The sequence below is a fragment of the Protopterus annectens genome, chromosome 8.part0 (genome assembly GCF_019279795.1).
Source record: "Protopterus annectens isolate FY-2018-M chromosome 8.part0, PAN1.0, whole genome shotgun sequence".
In the NCBI taxonomy this organism is placed as follows: Eukaryota; Metazoa; Chordata; order Ceratodontiformes; family Protopteridae; genus Protopterus; species Protopterus annectens.
The window spans coordinates 1,357,101,646-1,357,123,600 of NC_056741.1; the positions used below are offsets into that span (position 1 = coordinate 1,357,101,646).

The 21,955-nt window shown below is 38.2% G+C and overlaps 1 protein-coding gene across 1 annotated transcript in view; it reads left to right on the plus strand.

Moving 5' to 3' along the window:
• The first annotated feature begins 11,383 nt into the window (after positions 1-11,383).
• Positions 11,384-21,955, plus strand: part of CXCR5 (C-X-C motif chemokine receptor 5) — a 58,013-nt gene continuing 47,441 nt past the window's right edge. The window contains exons 1-2 of the mRNA XM_044079441.1: positions 11,384-11,413; positions 20,544-20,705. Coding sequence (XP_043935376.1) covers positions 11,384-11,413; positions 20,544-20,705 — 192 coding nt within the window. The remainder of the gene's footprint in view (positions 11,414-20,543; positions 20,706-21,955) is intronic.

Here is a 21,955-nt window from a genome sequence, read left to right on the forward strand (position 1 = left end):
CCTCTCTTCAAACAGAACTTATCAGAGAGGACCCCCCCCACTTTAATTTCACCTCTGATCCCTTGTGTATCCTCCCAATTATAATTGTATCAGGGAATGCAAATGCTTCCATTGCCCTACTCATAAAATCCCAGCTTAGTCTGTTCAATGCTTTCTCTGTATCAAGATCTACCAACAACAGTGGTATTTCCTTACATTCTGCTTCCCTCTGGATCATCATGTTCTGTTAATGTTGTCAAATGTTTGCCTCAATTCGACAAAACCACATTGATCTATATCTATCAATTATGGCATCACCTTCGCCATTCTTTTAGTCATTATAGACATAAACACGTTATAATCATAGTTTAGGCTCGTTATGGACCTATATGAAGCTGGGTCTGATGGACCTTTACCCTCTTTAAGTACTACAGCTACCACTGCTTTCTTCCAGGATGTTGGTACTTCTCCTTCTCTTAAAATACTGTTAAACAAAACCTTCCAGATCGTTATCACTTTCTTCCTTAGTAAAAAGGACTCTTAATACTCTGGACTTGCATATACACACAACAGTGGAGAAAAATACAAACTCCCCTGTCAGCGAAAGCAGTCTTAGTCAACAGTATTCTTTCTTTTTGCATTCGGCGAAACTATCTTTGTGGACCTGATATGCTCCACAGTAAATGTTCAAGTATATCATTGCTGCAATAGCCACTCCCTCCCTCCATTCCCTTTTTTGTTATGGTTATGCTGGGGTAAGGGTATGTATATATTTTCCTATCTATATCTTTCTTATCAGGACCATAACCTCTTTTTTTCCAATTGGCAAGAAAATCTTGAAGCAGTTCATGCCCAGGCTGCTGTTTTTCTCCACATAGAAGCTCATGTGGAAGGAGCCCAAGGCTTTGGGAGACTGGATGGCTGTTATTTCCTTGGCTGGCTATAACCCATACAGCTAAGGCTACTGCAGCAGTAATGGCCTGAGTGCCCTTTCTGTTATGAAGAATGTTTTTGTCTTTGCTATATTTTTCAGGCATGCCCCTAACAATATTATTACAAATACCTCTTGCTTGTAAGTCAGCTAGTTATTATTTTATACATATAATTTCTTTGGGATGAATGTCAGTTTAGATGTAGCATTATAAATATTGTCCTCACTTTTTCAAATTATTATCTCAAATTACAAAATTTTAGAGACTAATTCAGCTAAAGTAGTATTAATACTGATGATCTGTGATGAAAATTTCTCCACAGCTAATTGCAATGGCTATAATATTTCTTTCAAGTGGTGACAGAAAGAATCCTATTCATATTTCACTCTAGAACAGGTAATGTTCTCTCTTTCTTTTCTGAAGTTTTATGCCTTTTAAGTTTATCTTATTTCTTTTGTGTTGAAAATGAAGAAAATTTTAAATTCTATATCCTCTCCAGTTTTGCTAGGCATACTGAAGCGAAGACAGACTGTAGGTTTGCTGACAAAAGAACCATACAGCAGTTTGCTGAACTGGTGGTCAATGGTACCACTTACACTGTGCAAAGTGACATAGCAAACCTGCTGGCTGATACATTCAGCTCACACTTTACCCCTCACTCCCCTCCAACCACCCCCTCCCAAGAAATACCTACAAGCATACCCCCAACTATTAGCAGAGAGCAGTCCTAGTAATACTCGCTAAGGCCAAAAACACACCTCAATGGGCCTAGACAGTATCCTGGGATATCTCCTAAATAGCCTGAAACATGATATATCAGGGCCACTAAACTTCCTTATTAACTATAGCCTCAAAACAGGCTTTGTAAGATGAGAATGGAGGACTGCAATGGTTCCCCCTCTCCACAAGGGTGGACCATCAACAGACCCATTAGTCTGACTACTATAATATGCAAAACCATGGAATGAATTATCGTGGAAATGATCAATAAAGAAACAGGCAAACATTAGATGCTGGACTCATCCCAGTTTGGCTTTGTCAAGGGAAGGTCACAACTACTACTTATTTTATTTTATTTTATTTATTTTACATTTGTTTACTGGGATAGTCCGAATGGACACGTCCATTTTCAGCAGAGGCCCGAGGAGAAATGCTCCACATGTACAAAAACAGTAATATATAAACATTTATACAGAATGCATTTATACAAGAAAAAATATTTATACAAGAAGAAATGGAACTAATTACATAACAGGAATAAAAACGTATCATTTACATGTGGTAAATGGGCAAATATTTACATAGTAAGGCATTTGAAAAGACGAGGGATGGTAGAAAAAAGACAGTCATAATTTTGATTTGTAGAAGAGAGATCAGTTAGGGAATAGGGTTACACTTTGGTATGCAGTTTGTATATTTACAACATTGTAAGGAGTTGTATTGAGGGACATCCAAGATTGTTAGTAGTGACAGATTCAATTTTGACTTGATTGTGAAAATATAGGTGTGGTCGCTAATTACCTTAAGAGAGAAGTGATCTAGTCTGGGGTATTACAAGGACATAGCCATTTGTTTTGTGAATTTTTAGCTTTGATTTAAATTGAGACAGGGTTGGGGTAGATGATATTTCATAAGGTAGGGAATTCCAGACTTTGCCTACATAGTTAGCAAATAGGGATTCTCCAGCTAAGTTTGTGGCTGTATTGATTTTAATATGTGGTTTGTTGGTGGAGCGTAAGGTTCTGCTACTGGAATGAGGTAGCAGTATATTTTGGAGAGAGGGTGTTTTTTCACTTTGGTAGAATATCTTATGGGCCATGATTAGTTGGTTAGAGAGCAGGTGACGTGGGAGTTCAAGCCAATTGAGCTTTTTAAGGGAGATACAGTGGTGAGCTTTCAATGGAGAGTTGGTGGTGTATTGAGCAATTTTATTGTAGCAGCTTTCTAGCTTCACTAATTCAGTTTTCCTTAAGTTGGTGAGTATGGGAGATGCATATAGTAGTGAAGATAATAAGTGAGTTTGAGCAATTTTGGCTTTGGTGTCATTTGTAAAATATTGTTTGTTCCTGTATAACGTTCCAAATTTTTTATGTACTTTTTTATTGTTTGGGATGTGTGGGCATAAAATCTCATATTACAGTCAACTTCAACTCCTAGCAACTTGGTATGAGGTGAGGGAGAGATGCTTGTGCTGTCTAATGAGGCTATGTTAAAAGAGCACAGAGCTGCATTTGATTTGGTTGGTTGGAATGTCATAAGTTTGGTGTTTTGGGGGGTTTAAAATTAACTGTGAGTTGCTTAGCCATGTTTCTACTGCTTGGAAATATTGTTGTGTTACTTTTTTAAGTCCTTCTGTGGTGGTAGCAGTACTGATGACTGTTGAGTCATCTGTGTACTGAATGAGTGATGCTTGCGGGGTTGAGGTATTTAGGTTATTAGAGAAGATGGAGAAGAGTAATGGGCTTAAGACTTATCCTTGTGGGACCCCTAAAGTTACAGGTGGGAGGGATGATAGTGATTGATGCCAGCATGCAGCTTGCAGATGCCTGGTTAGATAGTTCTGGAACGAGGTAAGAGTACAATGGTACAGGCTGAGGTCAGAAAGAACATTTAGGAGTTTGCTGTGTGAGGTCATGTCAAAGGCTTTTGATAGGTCTAAAAAGATAGAGGATACATAGTTACCATTATTTCTGTGAAGGTTGACAGTGTTAGTAAATGACATTAATGCGGTAGTTGTACTGTGATATGGTCGGAAGCCATGCTGGGTATTGGTTAGTAGTTTGTTAGTATGCAGATAGTCTGTGGTTTGTTTGTGAATGATTCTTTCAAGGATTTTAGAAAGTGGTGATAGGATTGCTGTTGGGCAATAATTAGAGAGGTCAGTGGAAGGGCCTCCTTTATGAAGTGGTATTATATGTGAAATTTTCCATATATTGGGGACTTGGTGTTCAGTTATGGATCTATTAATAAGGATGGATACTGGATAGGCAATGGCATCGGCAGTTAATTTTAGAAAGTCTGATGGCAAGTTGTCTACTGCTAGGGTCATTGGCTTTACTTTTTTAAGGAGTTTTTTGATTATGTCTGTTGGCGCTAGTTGCAGTGAGAATGTGGTTTTGTTACTGTTTGGTGGAGAGTAGTTTGAGGTTGTAGAAGGGTTTTGTTTATTGGACAGTGCTAGGATAGTCTCGGTAAAGTATGTTTTGAATTGGGTGGCAATGTTGTCATTAGTACTGGGTGTAGTAGGAGGAGGTGTTTTAACTTTGCCTGGCTGGAGTATATTGTTTATGGCTGTCCAAGATTTCTGTGGACTTTTGCGGTATTTGGTTTGAGCTTTGGAGTAGTATTCCATTTTATCCTGTTTAATTAGTTTCTTTGACTGATTTCTGAGTGCACAATAAGTTTGTAGTACTAAGTGAGACTTGGTTGTGTGTCATTGTTTCCAGGCTTTATCTCTTCACTGTAGTAGGGATCTAGTTTCTTTAGTTAACCATGGCGCGAAGTTTGATTTGACTCCAATTGTCTGGGTGGGGGCTTGGGCATCCAGGACAGATAGGTAGGTGGTATTAAAATAGTGTACAGCTTCTTCTACAGGGAGACTACTAAACCTGGTAGGCATCTTTGAGAAGGTCACCAAAGCAATGAATGATGGGAAAACAGTACATACTGCCTACTTAGACCTGTCTCAGATATTCAATACAGTACCCCATTCAGGCATTGTTTACAAGCTCAACAAATTGGGTAAATTGGGTATAAACCCCTACAAAATACGTATGCATTTGCATTTCCTGAGTGTATGAATCTTAAACTTGTATTTTACCTTTAACACTATGTAACCCTTATGGTATTGTATCGCTTTGAAACTCCTAATTGTATGAATTTTACTCTTGTATTTTCCTTCAACACTCTGTAACCCTTATTGTATTGTATTGTTTATGGAGCTTTTCTCCCCGGGCCTCCACTGAAAATGGGCACTTCATGGCCCAGTGGACTTCCCCGGTAATCAAACTGCAATAAATAAATAAATAAATAAATAAATAAATACATCTCCACAAAGAGACCAGGCACTAGTGGGGTCCTTCAGGGCTCCGTGCTGGGTGTACTCCTCTTTGGGATCTACTTCTTAGAGGTCAAGCCTAATATCAAGGGCCATTGTTTGATCAAGTTTGCAGATGACTGCAAATTAAGAGCACTCATAGATTCACTCTTGCAAGGCAGTCTAACACAGAAAAATGATTAGCACCAAAGTCACAACTTAAAACTCAATGCCAAGAAATGCATAATAGTACAATTTGGGAAATGTGTCACTCAGGGAAATTATGCCATCAATATGACAACCCTAAGAGATGACTCAGCAGTCAGGGATCTGGGAATATTTGTAGATAGTAACCTGCCCTTTGACCAGCACATGTCCAAGGCAGTAGGAAATTCATTCTGTGTCACCCAACTAATAAAACAAACACATCGAAAACAAATCCTAACTAAAAACTATACAAATGAACACACTACGCTCTATAATAACAAACACAAACTTTTAATAAAATAAGAAATCCTCGATAAGTACTTTCATTCTGCCTATGCGAAACTTCATCAGACAATTACATTCAAATCAAAGTCCAATTAAATACTTTAAGATCATGTGATCAAAACACATTCTACTTCTTAAAGGTATAGCATAACAAATACTCCTTGAGTGAGTAAATTAACCATCTTTCTTTACAAAATAAAATAGGTACATTTGCTAATAAAAACTTAATAAATATTTTTGTCCATAAACCCTTGGTAATCCAATGAACATATAATAATAAAACATAAAAAAATATTTTATTAATATTATATAAAAGACTTTATCTAGTTGTGGCCCTTAACTTCAATAATGGACCTATACTAATACATTCATTCAGCCCTGGCCAGACAGAGGAGTTAAGATCTAACTGCCAATACAACTCCTTTAGTTCAAGCCAAATGGGCCACGGGCCACCCCTTTCCTTATGTGGGACCATTTCCACAGCCACAAATTTAAAATAATGTCACAGGACATTCTATAACATGTTATGCCAGGGCATTACTGGTCTTCTTATTGGGAATATCATATTGATGCTTATATATCCTAAAGTGGAGCCTCCATTCCATTTTACTCACATAAGAGGATTTGCAAAGTTGGCACCAAGCCAAATAAACCAAACCTCTACTGCTACAATTATGTTTCACTTTTAATAAAAATATTTTCATTCCAACAGTAACATGGTTTATTTCTAAAACAAATTTACAATAATTACAACTATCGCATTTTGTCATATCATGGATGCCTTTAAACTGCATGAATTCATTCTCCATAATGCTCTTAATATTTGTACCTCTTTTATAAACTATAAGGGGAGCCACCCCCAACTTCTTGCTGTCTTCAGGATATCATGTACCCTTGAACTATCCAAATTATAAATTGTGATAAAAGCCCTGGATTAATTTAAAGGATGCTGGTCTAAAATGTGTTCATTATACGTGATGTTATCACTCAACGTCCTTGTTGCCTATGACAATAATGGGGAAAAAAATTCCAATATGCCGCTTTTGTCTGACTTGGCATTGATGTTTCCAGATTCTGAGAGAGAGCTAAGCCGGCATGCCTTCCCTAACTACATACTTCTCTAAGTTCTTCTTTATAAAAATATTATTTTCATGTTTATACATTACAGTTTCACACCATTTATAGTACCTCCACCATACACTCATACACCATACACATAGTATAACTGAAATTCTAATTTCTGCCTCCTTTCTACCTCCAAACATTTACCTACCCATACATGGTCCTCCTCTCCTCTCCCAAAACATATTTTCTTTCTACCTCTCCTCATTCTAGTAAACACCTCCATAATTATAAGAAACCAGGAACCAACACGAAACACTTGAACTGTAGAATGCCAGAGAGAACAGGGAAACCAGCATGACCAACCAGTCAGTATACTCAAATTGTTTAATAAAAAGTTTGACTGCTTTCATTAGGGTTACAACAATGACTTCATGATGAATGTGAGGATTTTAGGAGTTGGAATATGCTCTGGGTATTGTTTTGGTTGTTGTTATTGAGGATGAAAATGAACTAATAAAGTTGGAGTTAAATGCATTGGTGATATTTCTCAGGTTGTTTGAATTAATTGTTAGTGAGGGTTGTGTTGAGTGGCCAGGGTTTAGAAGCTGACTTTATCAAAGACTAGAATATTTTGGTGTTATAGTGATTATTACTTTGGAGGTTCGTATAGTAGTGCTTTTGTCAGATTTAATTTGCTATTTAGTTAGAATTTTTGATGGTTAGTTTGAGTTTAGTTTGTTGCCTAGATTTTGAAGGCAGCATCTTGAAGTTTCATAATATGTTTGTTACTTTTGGTCAAGCAAGGTGCAAGATTTAACTTAACTCTTTTTTTTTCTGGTGGGGGTGTAGTTCTTTTAGTATGCTTAGGAATATGTTATTAAAATGGGATACACCATCATCAAGAGGGAAATATTTTAGCACTGCCTTGTTGCACTGATTGAGGTATGAGACAAATGTGTCATTTTTGAAATTTGAGAGGTTATGAGCCACATTGTAGTGATGTTGTTTTTGGATGTTTGCTTTTTTCCCAGCAGGAAAGAGATAAAAAGTCCTAAAAAACATCAGCAGACTAACCTCCAATCAGGTGAACAGTTTGCATGTAGACTTGAAGTACAGTAGTACTGTGCAGTCTGGTGGTATATTTATCAGCTCAGATAATATTTATTTAGATAAGCAGACAAGCTAGTATATCCCAGGTAGTAACAAATTATGAAGAAACAAACACAGGCAGGTGTCACCAAAACCAAGAAACAACAAAAAGGACACCACAGGAACCAGGCAGCAACCAAAGTAGTCACTCGATGTAGCAAACTGCCCACAACTAAAACGCCAACACGTATACTTTAAACGCTTTATTCAAGATCCGTTTTCGTCAACCACTTCATCAGAAATAAACACAAAATACCCAAACTCCTCATCTTAAATATTAACCCTAATTAAAATTAATTACATAATAAAATCAATAAAATATTTAAACCAGTTGAAGCCTATAAAACGTTAAATATAAAATAACTTGTAGTGTTAATGCTAAAATAGTTTAAGTCATGAATTCATATGCTGTAAAGGTGTACATTACCAGCATGTTAACACAGTTCATAATTTAGCTGCTCTCATTCTAAGTATTGGTGCCAGGGAGACCATTTCATTGAATTCAGGGAGCTTTTTTGGCAGATTGTTTTAGAATAAACTAAGCCCCCAGGTCTTAATGAAATGGTCTCCCTGGCACCAATACTTAGAATGAGAGCAGCTAAATTATGAACTGTGTTAACATGCTGGTAATGTACACCTTTACAGCATATGAATTCATGACTTAAACTATTTTAGCATTAACACTACAAGTCATTTTATATTTAACATTTTATAGGCTTCATTATTGTGATACTGTATTACATAAAATGCTCATAGTCATGCTATGTTAATTATTATAGTGTGTTTCACATTTTGAGTCAACTGGTTTAAATATTTTATTGATTTTATTATGTAATTAATTTTAATTAGGGTTAATATTTAAGATGAGGAGTTTGGGTATTTTAAGTTTATTTCTGATGAAGTGGTTGACGAAAACGGATCTTGAATAAAGCGTTTAAAGTATACGTGTTGGCGTTTTAGTTGTGGGCAGTTTGCTACATCGAGTGACTACTTTGGTTGCTGCCTGGTGCCTGTGGTGTCCTTTTTGTAGTAACAAATTATACATGGTAGGAGTCAGGCTCTGGAGGGTAGGTTGTTTGAACAGCTAGAGGATTGCAAACCTTAGTTTGTATTTCACTGATTTTTGTATGGTAAATTAGTTGGTAATGTATGGAGAAGATTCTGTCTGGAATAGGTTAGCCTTATAATTAAGGTCAAGCATTTTTATTTTTATATTTTTTATACTTTAGTCTAAGGGTGAGTTCAGGTTGAATTGAAGGAGACCACACCCTAAGCTTTTTAGTGTACATTCCTTTACAACAACATGATTACTGTTTTTAATGGGATTCAGGTAGTAAAAAGGTGAAGACATACGGTATTGTTATTGCTTCTGGGTGAAAAATATTTTTGTTGACTAGAGCCGGTTCCTGCTTCAGGAAAAGTGTCAGGACAGGGTCTTCATGGCATGCATGCTGAAATGCAGGGTGCCAGTTTTTTTTATTTTTTTTTCTCTGTCCAAGGGGATTACCCATCATACTTTATGAAATAGGATCAGTTCTACTTAACTAGAATTTATTTCCCTTCATTTATATATATTTATATCTATATATAATAGCATTTCAGGATAATGGGATCACTCAGTTACATTAACTAAATGAAATATTTGTTCTGAGTTATATGCTTATACTTATGTGTTACTTATTTTATTATTTCATTTTGCTACTTCTTTCAATATAATGATTTATACTACATATCTGGTAGTGAAGTTATTCTAAAATAATTGAGTAAGTATTCCATGCTTCTTATACTTTGAGGGTGCAATGACATTAGTTTGTCCTAACTCAATGTGCATTGTGCAATGTCATTTGACAGAGCGGTATTGTGTATAACTAGATTTTCCTCAAATTTTTGTTGGTTATAATTGTTCTGTGGTTGTAAAAAAGTTATAATAAAGATACTTCTTTATTAAAAAAAGTAACCCTGGCCCTCAAATGCACCATCTACTAATTCATTCAACCACTATAACAATCAGGAGCTTAGACTTAGAAATGATGGTAGAATCAATCAAAAGCAGAATAACGTGATAGCCTCTACAACTAGATCCTTCAGCATTACCTAGAATTAATAGACCTTTATGTACATTTCAACTTCCCACTTATAAATACCTCCTCAAAGACCTTTGTAATAACACAAATGGTGGTGGTTGTCTTCTGCTCTTTAAAATTCATCTCTCTGCTTCTTGTGCTACTGATCAGTATGCCTGTACTTGATCACAAATGAACCTGCTGCCAACAGAATCACTACAGTCATGATTGTTATAATGGACTACACCCCCCCCCCGCATCTGCCACTGATTTTTAAACTCTGTTACGTGAACTGTCCCCTCACATGCTTCATAAAACTAATATGTTACTCTTTGGAGATCTCATTTTTAACTTTCTTTGTTGTACAGGGCATGATTTCCTTGACTGCTTGTGAGAATTAGGCCTCACTCAACTCACTCATGTGCCAGCTAGTCCTAATTATCACAACTACATCACCCTTTTTAGATCTGGTAGTCACTAACAAAAGTAATACAATTCACACTCTTGGGGACTTTCCTAAACTTAAGTGACCACTATCAACTGATCAGGGTAAAAAAAAATATTTGAACAAAATATACCCATAAAGAAGATCTCCTGAAAATATGTAATTTAAATAACAAGCTGGTTCCCATTTATTAGTTCACTTTTTGTCTGCCTCCAGCAATTAACTTGGTGTGGTTAATGCTTACTAATATCACTATCAACCTCCAAAGCAAATACTTTCCACACATTAGATATGGAAACAATAACAGAGAATTGTGAATGACTATACACCTTCTTTGAATCCTTAAACTTAAAAATCAAACTTGGGCAACACAATGTCCCTAATAGTTCATTTCTTCCTGACATTCCTTCCACTTCCTCACTTTTACTTACTAACCCTCCTCACTTTTGTCTTAAGAAATTCTCTCAGAAACGTTGTGAAAACCTGCTTCATGTTCTTCTTCCTTTCCTTCAGTCTATTTTATACAGCTCTTCAAACTCTTTATTGTACTATTACTACCTCAGGATGTGGCTAAGCTGGATCCTTCAGGATCAGCCCTCTATTCCAGTTATGAAACAATAAATAAATATCCAGGGAGGAAGAACTAGACAGAATATTGCTAAGTTTTTTTTTCCCTCCTTCATTAAATAAATTAACTTAATATACACTTGAGGTCTTTATTTTGATAACTGTAAGCATTAGAACTCTTCTAAATGTGTAATAAGTTATCCCAAGGTACGTAATAAATTGTTTCCCAACTCCAGTAGGATGTAAGGATAATTAGTTGTTGGGCTCATTCCTAAGTGTAGTCTTGTGAATCATGCATTAAGATGCTCCTTGTCATGGCTTAACTCTTAATAACATACCAGGGAAGGCCAAAACTCCCCTAACAGTTAATCAATTAGAACCACAGACAGAGTCAACTCACATAGCTGAAAAGTAATTTTTATTTCTGTTGCTTTCAGTCTGTTACAGATGTTCTTGTTCATGGGTGTGATATATTTAAAACTCAAAACTGAAAATGTAAAACTTATTTTAAATATGATAAAAAGAGGAAGTGTAACATTCCTTTGTGACTCAAGGGATGAAAAGCTCAGTCATAAAACTATGCACATGCACACTTCATATAAGAATACTGGTAAATAGCTAGACATTTAGCTGCTGTTCAGAAGGAAAATTGAAAATGGTGTCTGAAATGTATACTTTCACTGAGGTAAGCATGGTATCACCTTATTTTATTTTAGCAAAGACAGAATTGCTTCTTCTTAAAGTAGTTTATAAAAAAACAGTGTTCATTTGTTCAAATGTAAAGTTCTTAATGAAAATTAGTGCTTAGCTAGATGTTTGTAATCACTGAGTAGGTAAGTGTTCATTTACTACATCACACAATTTTGACATCTGTATAACTAGAGTTTATACAATGGATTGTCAATAAGTTGTTTTAGCTTTGTACTGGAAATCCATAAACATCTAAGGAAATGTGAGAAGGGAATCTGACAGCAATTATTTTACTTTTGCCCTTAAAGGGTTTCCATTTCATTTTGACACACTATTCTAGGGACATTTGGTTATATAACATGATTTCTATTATTTGTGTGGGACGAAGATTTTTGAACCCCCCCCACATTATATTTCAATTTGCTTTTGTTACTGTCTTTATAGAATTTTGAGTATTATAGTAAAACTTAAAATCAGTGAACGAAGACAAGGAGAATAATTAAATGTGCATGATTTTTAGTTTTTGCAGGATATTCATGTTACTGAATATATTACTTTAAGTTCTGGACCAAAGTGAAGTAACAGCTACAACTCTTGAAACATTACTACACTTTAAAATTGTTTAGCATATAATTTTGAATAAATGCATATTGTCTGAATACCCTTTGTGTCTCATAGGTGAGTTGCAGGTGAGATCTGGCAGTTTATTCCTTTGTATTTATGTGCAGTGCTGTCTTGTTATATCATAGGTGAGTTGCAGGTGAGATCTGGCAGTTTATTCCTTTGTATTTATGTGCAGTGCTGTCTTGTTATATCATAGGTGAGTTGCAGGTGAGATCTGGCAGTTTATTCCTTTGTATTTATGTGCAGTGCTGTCTTGTTATATCATACGTGAGTTGCAGGTGAGATCTGGCAGTTTATTCCTTTGTATTTATGTGCAGTGCTGTCTTGTTATATCATAGGTGAGTTGCAGGTGAGATCTGGCAGTTTATTCCTTTGTATTTATGTGCAGTGCTGTCTTGTTATATCATAGGTGAGATCTGGCAGTTTATTCCTTTGTAATTATGTGCAGTGCTGTCTTGTTATATCATAGGTGAGTTGCAGGTGAGATCTGGCAGTTTATCCCTTTGTATTTATGTGCAGTGCTGTCTTGTTATATCATAGGTGATTTGCAGGTGAGATCTGGCAGTTTATTCCTTTGTATTTATGTGCAGTGCTGTGTTGTTATATCATAGGTGAGTTGCAGGTGAGATCTGGCAGTTTATTCCTTTGTATGTATGTGCAGTGCTGTCTTGTTATTTCATAGGTGAGTTGCAGGTGAGATCTGGCAGTTTATTCCTTTGTATTTATGTGCAGTGCTGTCTTGTTATATCATAGGTGAGTTGCAGGTGAGATCTGGCAGTTTATTTCTTTGTATTTATGTGCAGTGCTGTCTTGTTATAAGCAGTTTTGCTATCATTCGTTCGCTGCTTCTTTGCTCAACATATCTCAGAAAAAATGTTTACACCCTTTTCCCCTGCTGCCTGTCAGTCACAAGCCCCCACCTGGTCAATCATCCAAAGTTAGACTATGAGGGGCCATCATTTAGTATACAGTCATTATGAGTGATTTGAACATTTTTTTACATTTGTACCCTTGTCCTCCAATGCAGCTGTCCAAGCACTGGGGACCACAGAAGCATCCCTTCACTTCTGCAGGGGGCAAATCTCTAAGCAGCCCCACCACTCCCCCCAGAACAAAAGCAATGTTTTCCCCAGTCTCCACCAGGGAATATATACTGCCTTGTGTGCCTCTGAATATGTGCACCTTTCCTATCAGCAGGAGAGGTGAGCAGGCCATACACATTCGCTCTTCCTCCTTTCCTGCTTTGATCCTCTAGTGCCAGGACAGGTCATCAATACCCAGTCACCAGGGTCACTACCATGACTCCATCCCTCTGTGCCACAGAATCAGGCTACAAGTAAACATTTTGACAAATAAATATATTCATCATTTTCAGGTTTCAGAACTTCTAAAATTCTTTCACTAAAGAACTGCATACAGAGTTTCATTCTAATTAACCACAAGTGACTAAACATTTGGTTAGCTAAGCCATTGCTAGACCTTTCTTATTACTTACTCTGTGGTCTGAACAACTTTTGGCATTCTGGGTTGTGATTTACTAACCTTTTTGACTAGATACTTCTTTTCAGCATTGTCTTAAATACTACACAATAATTTAGCATTTTATCGCAGTTAGGGTCCACTGAAACAGATTTTATTCCTCTGATGTTTTTTTGATATGTGCAGTGAATTTATATATAATATATATGTTTTATTTATGTATTGATGAACATACTCCTGTATTAATAAACTGTCAATATTTAATAATCTTGAATTACTTTATGCATGTATGCCAAAGGGGCAGAAGTTTTATATATATATATATATATATATATATATATATATATATATCTGTATACATACATACACACACACAATGAAAAATAAAAAAGTATTTAAGTTTGGCAGCAATATTTAATGATTCAGCAAAAAAGTATATATTGTTCCTTTATCTACCATTCTCTAGACTTATTTTAGTTCCTGCATAGATTTTGCATTGTTGCAAAATGTTGGTTTAGGTGGCACTATTTGGCTGAGTGCTACAGTGGGTTGCTCAATCTTGCCAGGGCCAGCCTTTGGTCAACTGGTCCTCTAGGTAAAACGGACCCACAGTGCCCCCAACACCAGCCAGTGCCCACCTATCCTGGTCATCCTTTTTCTAACACTTAGTCTTATTCTTCAATTTTTCCTGTATTCATTCAACACATTTTAAAGAAGCCATTTTTTACTGCAAAAAATAAACAAATAAATACTGGAAAAATGACCCCTACTAGAGTAGCTCCCAAGGTGACTGCCTCGTTGGCCTATGCCTAAGGCTGGCTATTACTCCTGCTATCTTTGTTTATAAGATGTCTGCTTTTTGCTTTATGTTGGCTTTATTTTCTGCTGTGTTTTATAGCTTTGCACTTGTCTGAGCGATGCTGCACTAGTCAGTGCTATTCACATGACTGCACTAACCCATGCTGCATAGTAGCTAGTGATTGCCTGTGCTTCTCTCACTAATTCAGGTAATACGAAATCTAGCCTTCAGGTACCTACACATATAGCAGCAGCCTGCAACCCTGTGCAAACAACTGTGACACCCATGACTCTACATTAGAGTTGCTGAGTTGCTAATTTCTGTGACACACATTCCTGTAACCTAAGTTGTGACTTTCTTACAATACTTGCTATGTTTTGTGGCACCCATGCTAGTAACTTGAGTCATTTCTTGCTGTATAGCACCGAGAACATTGTTACTAGTTGTCCATTTTCACTTTTGCTGTGCTGTTGTTTTGAACTGCACAAGACAACCATTGATTATATCTTATAAATGTCAGCTATGCATCTTAGCTACTATTGCTGTATCATAGCTGGTCTACTTTCCTGAACCTACTGCACTTATCCCCAGCATCTGGGCATACTAACCAGAACCTACTGTACTTATCCCCAGCATCTGGGCATACTAACCAGAACCTACTGTACTTATCCCCAGCATCTGGGCATACTAACTAGAACCTACTGTACTTATCCCCAGCATCTGGGCATACTAACCAGAACCTACTGTACTTATCCCCAGCATCTGGGCATACTAACCAGAACCTACTGTACTTATCCCCAGCATCTGAGTATACTAACCAGAACCTACTGTACTTATCCCCAGCATCTGAGTATACTAACCAGAACCTACTGTACTTATCCCCAGCATCTGAGTATACTAACCAGAACCTACTGTACCTATCCCCAGCATCTGAGTATACTAAACAGAACCTACTGTACTTATCCCCAGCATCTGAGTATACTAACCAGAACCTACTGTACTTATCCCCAGCATCTGGGCATACTAACCAGAACCTACTGTACTTATCCCCAGCATCTGAGTATACTAACCAGAACCTACTGTACTTATCCCCAGCATCTGGGCATACTAACCAGAACCTACTGTACTCATCCCCAGCACTGGGCATACTACCCAGAACATACTGCACTTATCCCCAGCATCTGGGCATACTAACCAGAACCTACTGTACTTATCCCCAGCATCTGGGCATACTAACCAGAACCTACTGTACTTATCCCCAGCATCTGGGCATACTAACCAGAACCTACTGTACTTATCCCCAGCATCTGGGCATACTAACCAGAACCTACTGTACTTATCCCCAGCATCTGGGCATACTAACCAGAACCTACTGTACTTATCCCCAGCATCTGAGTATACTAACCAGAACCTACTGTACTTATCCCCAGCATCTGAGTATACTAACCAGAACCTACTGTACCTATCCCCAGCATCTGAGTATACTAACCAGAACCTACTGTACTTATCCCCAGCATCTGAGTATACTAACCAGAACCTACTGTACTTATCCCCAGCATCTGGGCATACTAACCAGAACCTACTGTACTTATCCCCAGCATCTGAGTATACTAACCAGAACCTACTGTACTTATCCCCAGTACTGGGCATACTACCCAGAACATACTGCACTTATCCCCAGCATCTGGGCATATTAACCAGAACCTACTGTACTTATCCCCAGCATCTGGGCATACTAACCAGAACCTACTGTACTTATCCCCAGCATCTGGGCATACTAACCAGAACCTACTGTACTTATCCCCAGCATCTGGGCATACTAACCAGAACCTACTGTACTTATCCCCAGCATCTGGGCATACTAACCAGAACCTACTGTACTTATCCCCAGCATCTGAGTATACTAACCAGAACCTACTGTACTTATCCCCAGCATCTGAGTATACTAACCAGAACCTACTGTACTTATCCCCAGCATCTGAGTATACTAACCAGAACCTACTGTACCTATCCCCAGCATCTGAGTATACTAACCAGAACCTACTGTACTTATCCCCAGCATCTGAGTATACTAACCAGAACCTACTGTACTTATCCCCAGCATCTGGGCATACTAACCAGAACCTACTGTACTTATCCCCAGCATCTGGGCATACTAACCAGAACCTACTGTACTTATCCCCAGCATCTGAGTATACTAACCAGAACCTACTGTACTTATCCCCAGTACTGGGCATACTACCCAGAACATACTGCACTTATCCCCAGCATCTGGGCATACTAACCAGAACCTACTGTACTTATCCCCAGCATCTGGGCATACTAACCAGAACCTACTGTACTTATCCCCAGCATCTGAATATACTAACCAGAACCTACTGTACTTATCCCCAGCATCTGGGCATACTAACCAGAACCTACTGTACTTATCCCCAGCATCTGGGCATACTAACCAGAACCTACTGTACTTATCCCCAGCATCTGGGCATACTAACCAGAACCTACTGTACTTATCCCCAGCATCTGAGTATACTAACCAGAACCTACTGTACTTATCCCCAGCATCTGGGCATACTAACCAGAACCTACTGTACTTATCCCCAGCATCTGAGTATACTAACCAGAACCTACTGTACTTATCCCCAGCATCTGGGCATACTAACCAGAACCTACTGTACTTATCCCCAGCATCTGGGCATACTAACCAGAACCTACTGTACTTATCCCCAGCATCTGAGTATACTAACCAGAACCTACTGTACTTATCCCCAGCATCTGAGTATACTAACCAGAACCTACTGTACTTACTGTACTTATCTGCAGCATATGGGCTTACTAACCAGAACCTACTGTACCTATCCCCAGCATCTGAGGATACTAACCAGAACCTACTGTACTTATCCCTGGCATCTGAGTATACAAACCAGAACCTACTGTACTTATCCTCAGCACTGGGCATACTGTACAGAACCTACTGTACTTATCCCCAGCATCTGAGCATACTAACCAGAACCTACTGTACTTATCCATAGCATCTGGGCATACTAACCAGAACCTACTGTACTTATCCCCAGCATCTGAGTATACTAACCAGAACCTACTGTACTTACTGTACTTATCCACAGCATATGGGCATGCTAACCAGAACCTACTGTACCTATCCCCAGCATCTGAGGATACTAACCAGAACCTACTGTACTTATCCCTGGCATCTGAGTATACAAACCAGAACCTACTGTACTTATCCTCAGCACTGGGCATACTGTACAGAACCTACTGTACTTATCCCCAGCATCTGAGCATACTAACCAGAACCTACTGTACTTATCCATAGCATCTGGGCATACTAACCAGAACCTACTGTACCTATCCCCAGCATCTGAGTATACTAACCAGAACCTACTGTACTTATCCCTGGCATCTGAGTATACAAACCAGAACCTACTGTACTTATCCCCAGCATCTGAGCATACTAACCAGAACCTACTGTACTTATCCATAGCATCTGGGCATACTAACCAGAACCTACTGTACTTATCCTCAGCATCTGAGCATACTAACCAGAACCTACTGTACTTATTCCCAGCACTGGGCATACTACCCAGAACCTACTGTACTTATCCCCAGCATCTGGACATACTAATCAGAACCTACTGTACTTATCTCCCACATCTAAGCATACTAACCAGAACCTACTGTACTTATCCATAGCATCTGGGCATACTAACCAGAACCTACTGTACTTATCCCCAGCATCTGAGTATACTAACCAGAACCTACTGTAATTATCCCCAGCATCTGAGTATACTAACCAGAACCTACTGTATGTATCCCCAGCACTGGGCATACTGTACAGAACCTACTGTACTTATCCCCAGCATCTGAGCATACTAACCAGAACCTACTGTACTTATCCATAGCATCTGGGCATACTAACCAGAACCTACTGTACCTATCCCCAGCTTCTGAGGATACTAGCCAGAACCTACTGTACTTATCCCCAGCTTCTGAGCATACTAACAAGAACCTACTGTACTTATCCATTCACACACACAGACACACACACACACACACACACACACACACACACACACACACACACACACACACACACACACACACACACACACATGAAATGGGGGGAAATGTCTCATGTTTCTCATGTACCCAGTTCTCACTACACACCTATATCACCACAGCATGTCCTTAACACCAAACCTACACATGATGAGGTACTAAAAAATCCCCTCTCAAAACCTCCTTAGCCATTCTAGACACAGGCATCACTAGGTTAGGGCAAAGGGAGTAGCTGTCCTGGGTGCAAGGTACCAGAATCTGTGGTGTTCCCAAGACTCTCATATCTCTCTTCACTTCATATAACCTGGCTGTTGCAAATGTGGAAGTGAATGACCTTTGATGCTCCATCTTGGATAATATGAAGAGAGATATAGCTGATCTCTCTCTGTGTACAATTCTGAGGCTGGTAACCAACTAACCTTGAGCAACATGCTGCCATCACCATGAGTGACATGAGAATGCAAGCAAAAAGTAATCAACTTCAACAGCTGGCTCAGTAATGGGTGCCTTTCTAGGGGGAACAATGTGGATGGAGATGGTTGACTATCCCATCTGCCAAGCTAGAAATGGATTGTACCCCTCTCCCCTACGATTTCTGTATATTGGCAGACATGTTTGCTGTCCCAATAGATCCATTGTTAGGCAAAGTTGGTCTCCTATGCCTTCCAACCAGGCCCATATCTACATGAAACTGTTCAATGCTAGGAGCTGAAACAAAAAGTTGCCCGCCCTCAAGGCCTTCTTAAACCATAACATCTATATAACTCTGGAGTACTGAGACCAATCCTTCTCTACCTGACTTTAACATCTACCACTAGTTTAGACTGGCCGTTGAGATGGCATGTCTCTGGTGGAGGTATGCTTATTTTTATTCAAAGTCCCATTATCTCACATCTAATTCAGCATGATAATGACCTAGAACTCCTTCAAATCCTGGTAACTAAAAGGAAGTTCAACTTCAATATCATGGCCAGCTGCAGAGCCCCCTATGTGATACCTGCAGCCAATGAACCCTACATCAGCAACTTCAAATCCTTAACTATTGAACCTAATGCAGTCATCCTGTGTGATTTTGACTATCTGTTCATAAACTGGCTAACATGCAACACAAACAGCAAATACAGAAACACACACAATGATTCCTGGACATTATCAATACCAACTTTTTCTCAACCAATTAGTGCCTTACTCCACTAGGGATTCAAAGCTACTACCTTTAGTTCTTATTAATGTAGGACCATTAATCATCGTGCCTGTATTTGACCCCTTTTTTGATCATCTCTGACCATTGTGCCACAGTATTCTCCATAGGATCCCAGCTTAAGATGCCCTCAGATCCCACAATTTGTACAGACTTCTCCAAGGCTAACTTCTAAGCACTTGCTCTGACTTAAGGAGATTTAAAAGTTCACCACCTCATGAGGACTCCATAGCTAAAATGGTGTCTTATGTGACAAACTTCAATTCCCACTTAAACTACTGCACTGAAGCTTTTATTTTCATCTATCACAAATGCAATGCCAAGTTGAGAAGCAAGCAACTTTGGTGGAACTTAGAATCAACAAACTTTACAATAAGAGGAAAAAACTCCTAACCCACTGAAATAAACCCAACCCTCCTCACTGTAATAGTAGTCTCAAGATGCTAAGTAAAACTAAATAAAACACTAAGGCAAAAGACTGAGATCTGTAAAGCTAAATATGATTTATTATATTGCTATCACATCTGAAGATAACTGTAAAGCCTCCTTTAACTATGTCAGAAACCTCAGAAACAATACAGAACACTGCAATGAGTTGGTATTAAATGATGCCACCCACTCAGGAGATCACAATTATGCTAGGTTACAATTTATCTCAAGCGTCTCCCCTCTGTCCCTCCCTGCCCCCCCAGCAACATCTCATCAGCACATCCCCTTATGATTACCTCAGAAGACATATTAAAAAGTCCTGTCCAAAACTAAAAACATTTTATTGATCTGATCCAGACATCATTGCAGGCTGTCTATTTATATTAAACAGTGACCCACAGAATCCTTTATAAAACTATTCAGCCTTAGCATCCCTACTGGTTACCTGGATTACTAGTTATGCTGTCCTAGTCCCGTCAACTGTAACACAGCTCTTCCGGTTACCTGGATTACTAGTTACGCTGTACTAGTCCCATCAACTGTAACACAGCTCTTCCGGTTACCTGGATTACTAGTTACACTGTCCTAGTCCCATCAACTGTAATAGAGCTCTTCCGCAGGCCGACAAAGAAGCAGAACCAGAATGAAGAACTTTGCAGCAACAGGCTGAGGCTCTTGGTAAGATATTTACCAAATTTAAAATCATACAGTTAGACAATATGTTTTTTTACAACATGTATTAAATAAGATACTATGCCTTAGGGCCTTCTGTACCACAAATTTCCTAATGGGATGTGACAGTACTCACCATTGCATAAGGAACTGTGTACATTTTTCTAGAGGGGTTATATGGAATATTATAGTATCTTAATTAAATACAATAACAATACTTTAGATGAACTTTCTAAAGAAATTATTGAAATGGATAAGTACATTAAGTCCGACTCCTTGTTTGCAACAAAGTTGAGGTATTTTTTAAGTTATAAAAACATATTGATTCTGCACATTCCCGAACAATTAAAAACATAAAAGGGACAAAAATGAATAAGTAGGAGAATGTGTTTTCCATTCCTAACAGAATTAAGACCTCTGTGGTTATCTACTCAGATACCACACCTGCTGCGTTACACCAAGATCCGTATGATGATAGACATGCCAACAAGAGTGGGCAGTATGGCCCATTCAAACAGCAACATTCAGAACAGAATCGGGGGCGAGCACATAGAAGGGATTCCCAGGAACTGATGAGTTTTTTCTGCATATCACCTGCTGATATTCCTTTGGCTTTTGATAACCAAAATTTAAGTTTGGCCTTCCCTATATTTAGTAGTGTCACCATTACTGGGGTTCATGAACAGCTATTCAAAAAAGTTTTCACTTTCATTTCTCCACAACTCCTTAATGTAGTTGATAATATAACTGAACTGAAAATATTTGTATGCAAACTCAGTATTAGTCAGTTAATCTTCGATGGAGATCTCAATGGAACTCAGCTTTATAACTTCCTTTGGCTGCTCTGGAAAGATTTTGCATAACTGACATTCGAACATTAGCATCCAACACACTGGAACATAAATATTACAATTTAACCCTCAAAGAACAGCAGGCATTCTGTGAATTGTTACATAACCCTGAGATCAGGATCATGAATCCTGACAAACAGGGAGGGGCTGCTTTGATTATCAAAACTGATTACATTGGGAGGATGCAAAAACTCATTTTGAATAATTTTTATTGGGTAGTAAGTATAAATGAAGTCCAACATTCATACCAATGTATTGATATGGTCCTTTATGATTTATTCTTGGATAGGGACATCTTAATGTCCTATAATTTTCTGTATACCCACGATTCATAAGGACAGAGTTAATCCTCCATTGAGATCCATTATATCTGCAGGTGACCAGATGAAGGAAAATTGAATTCTT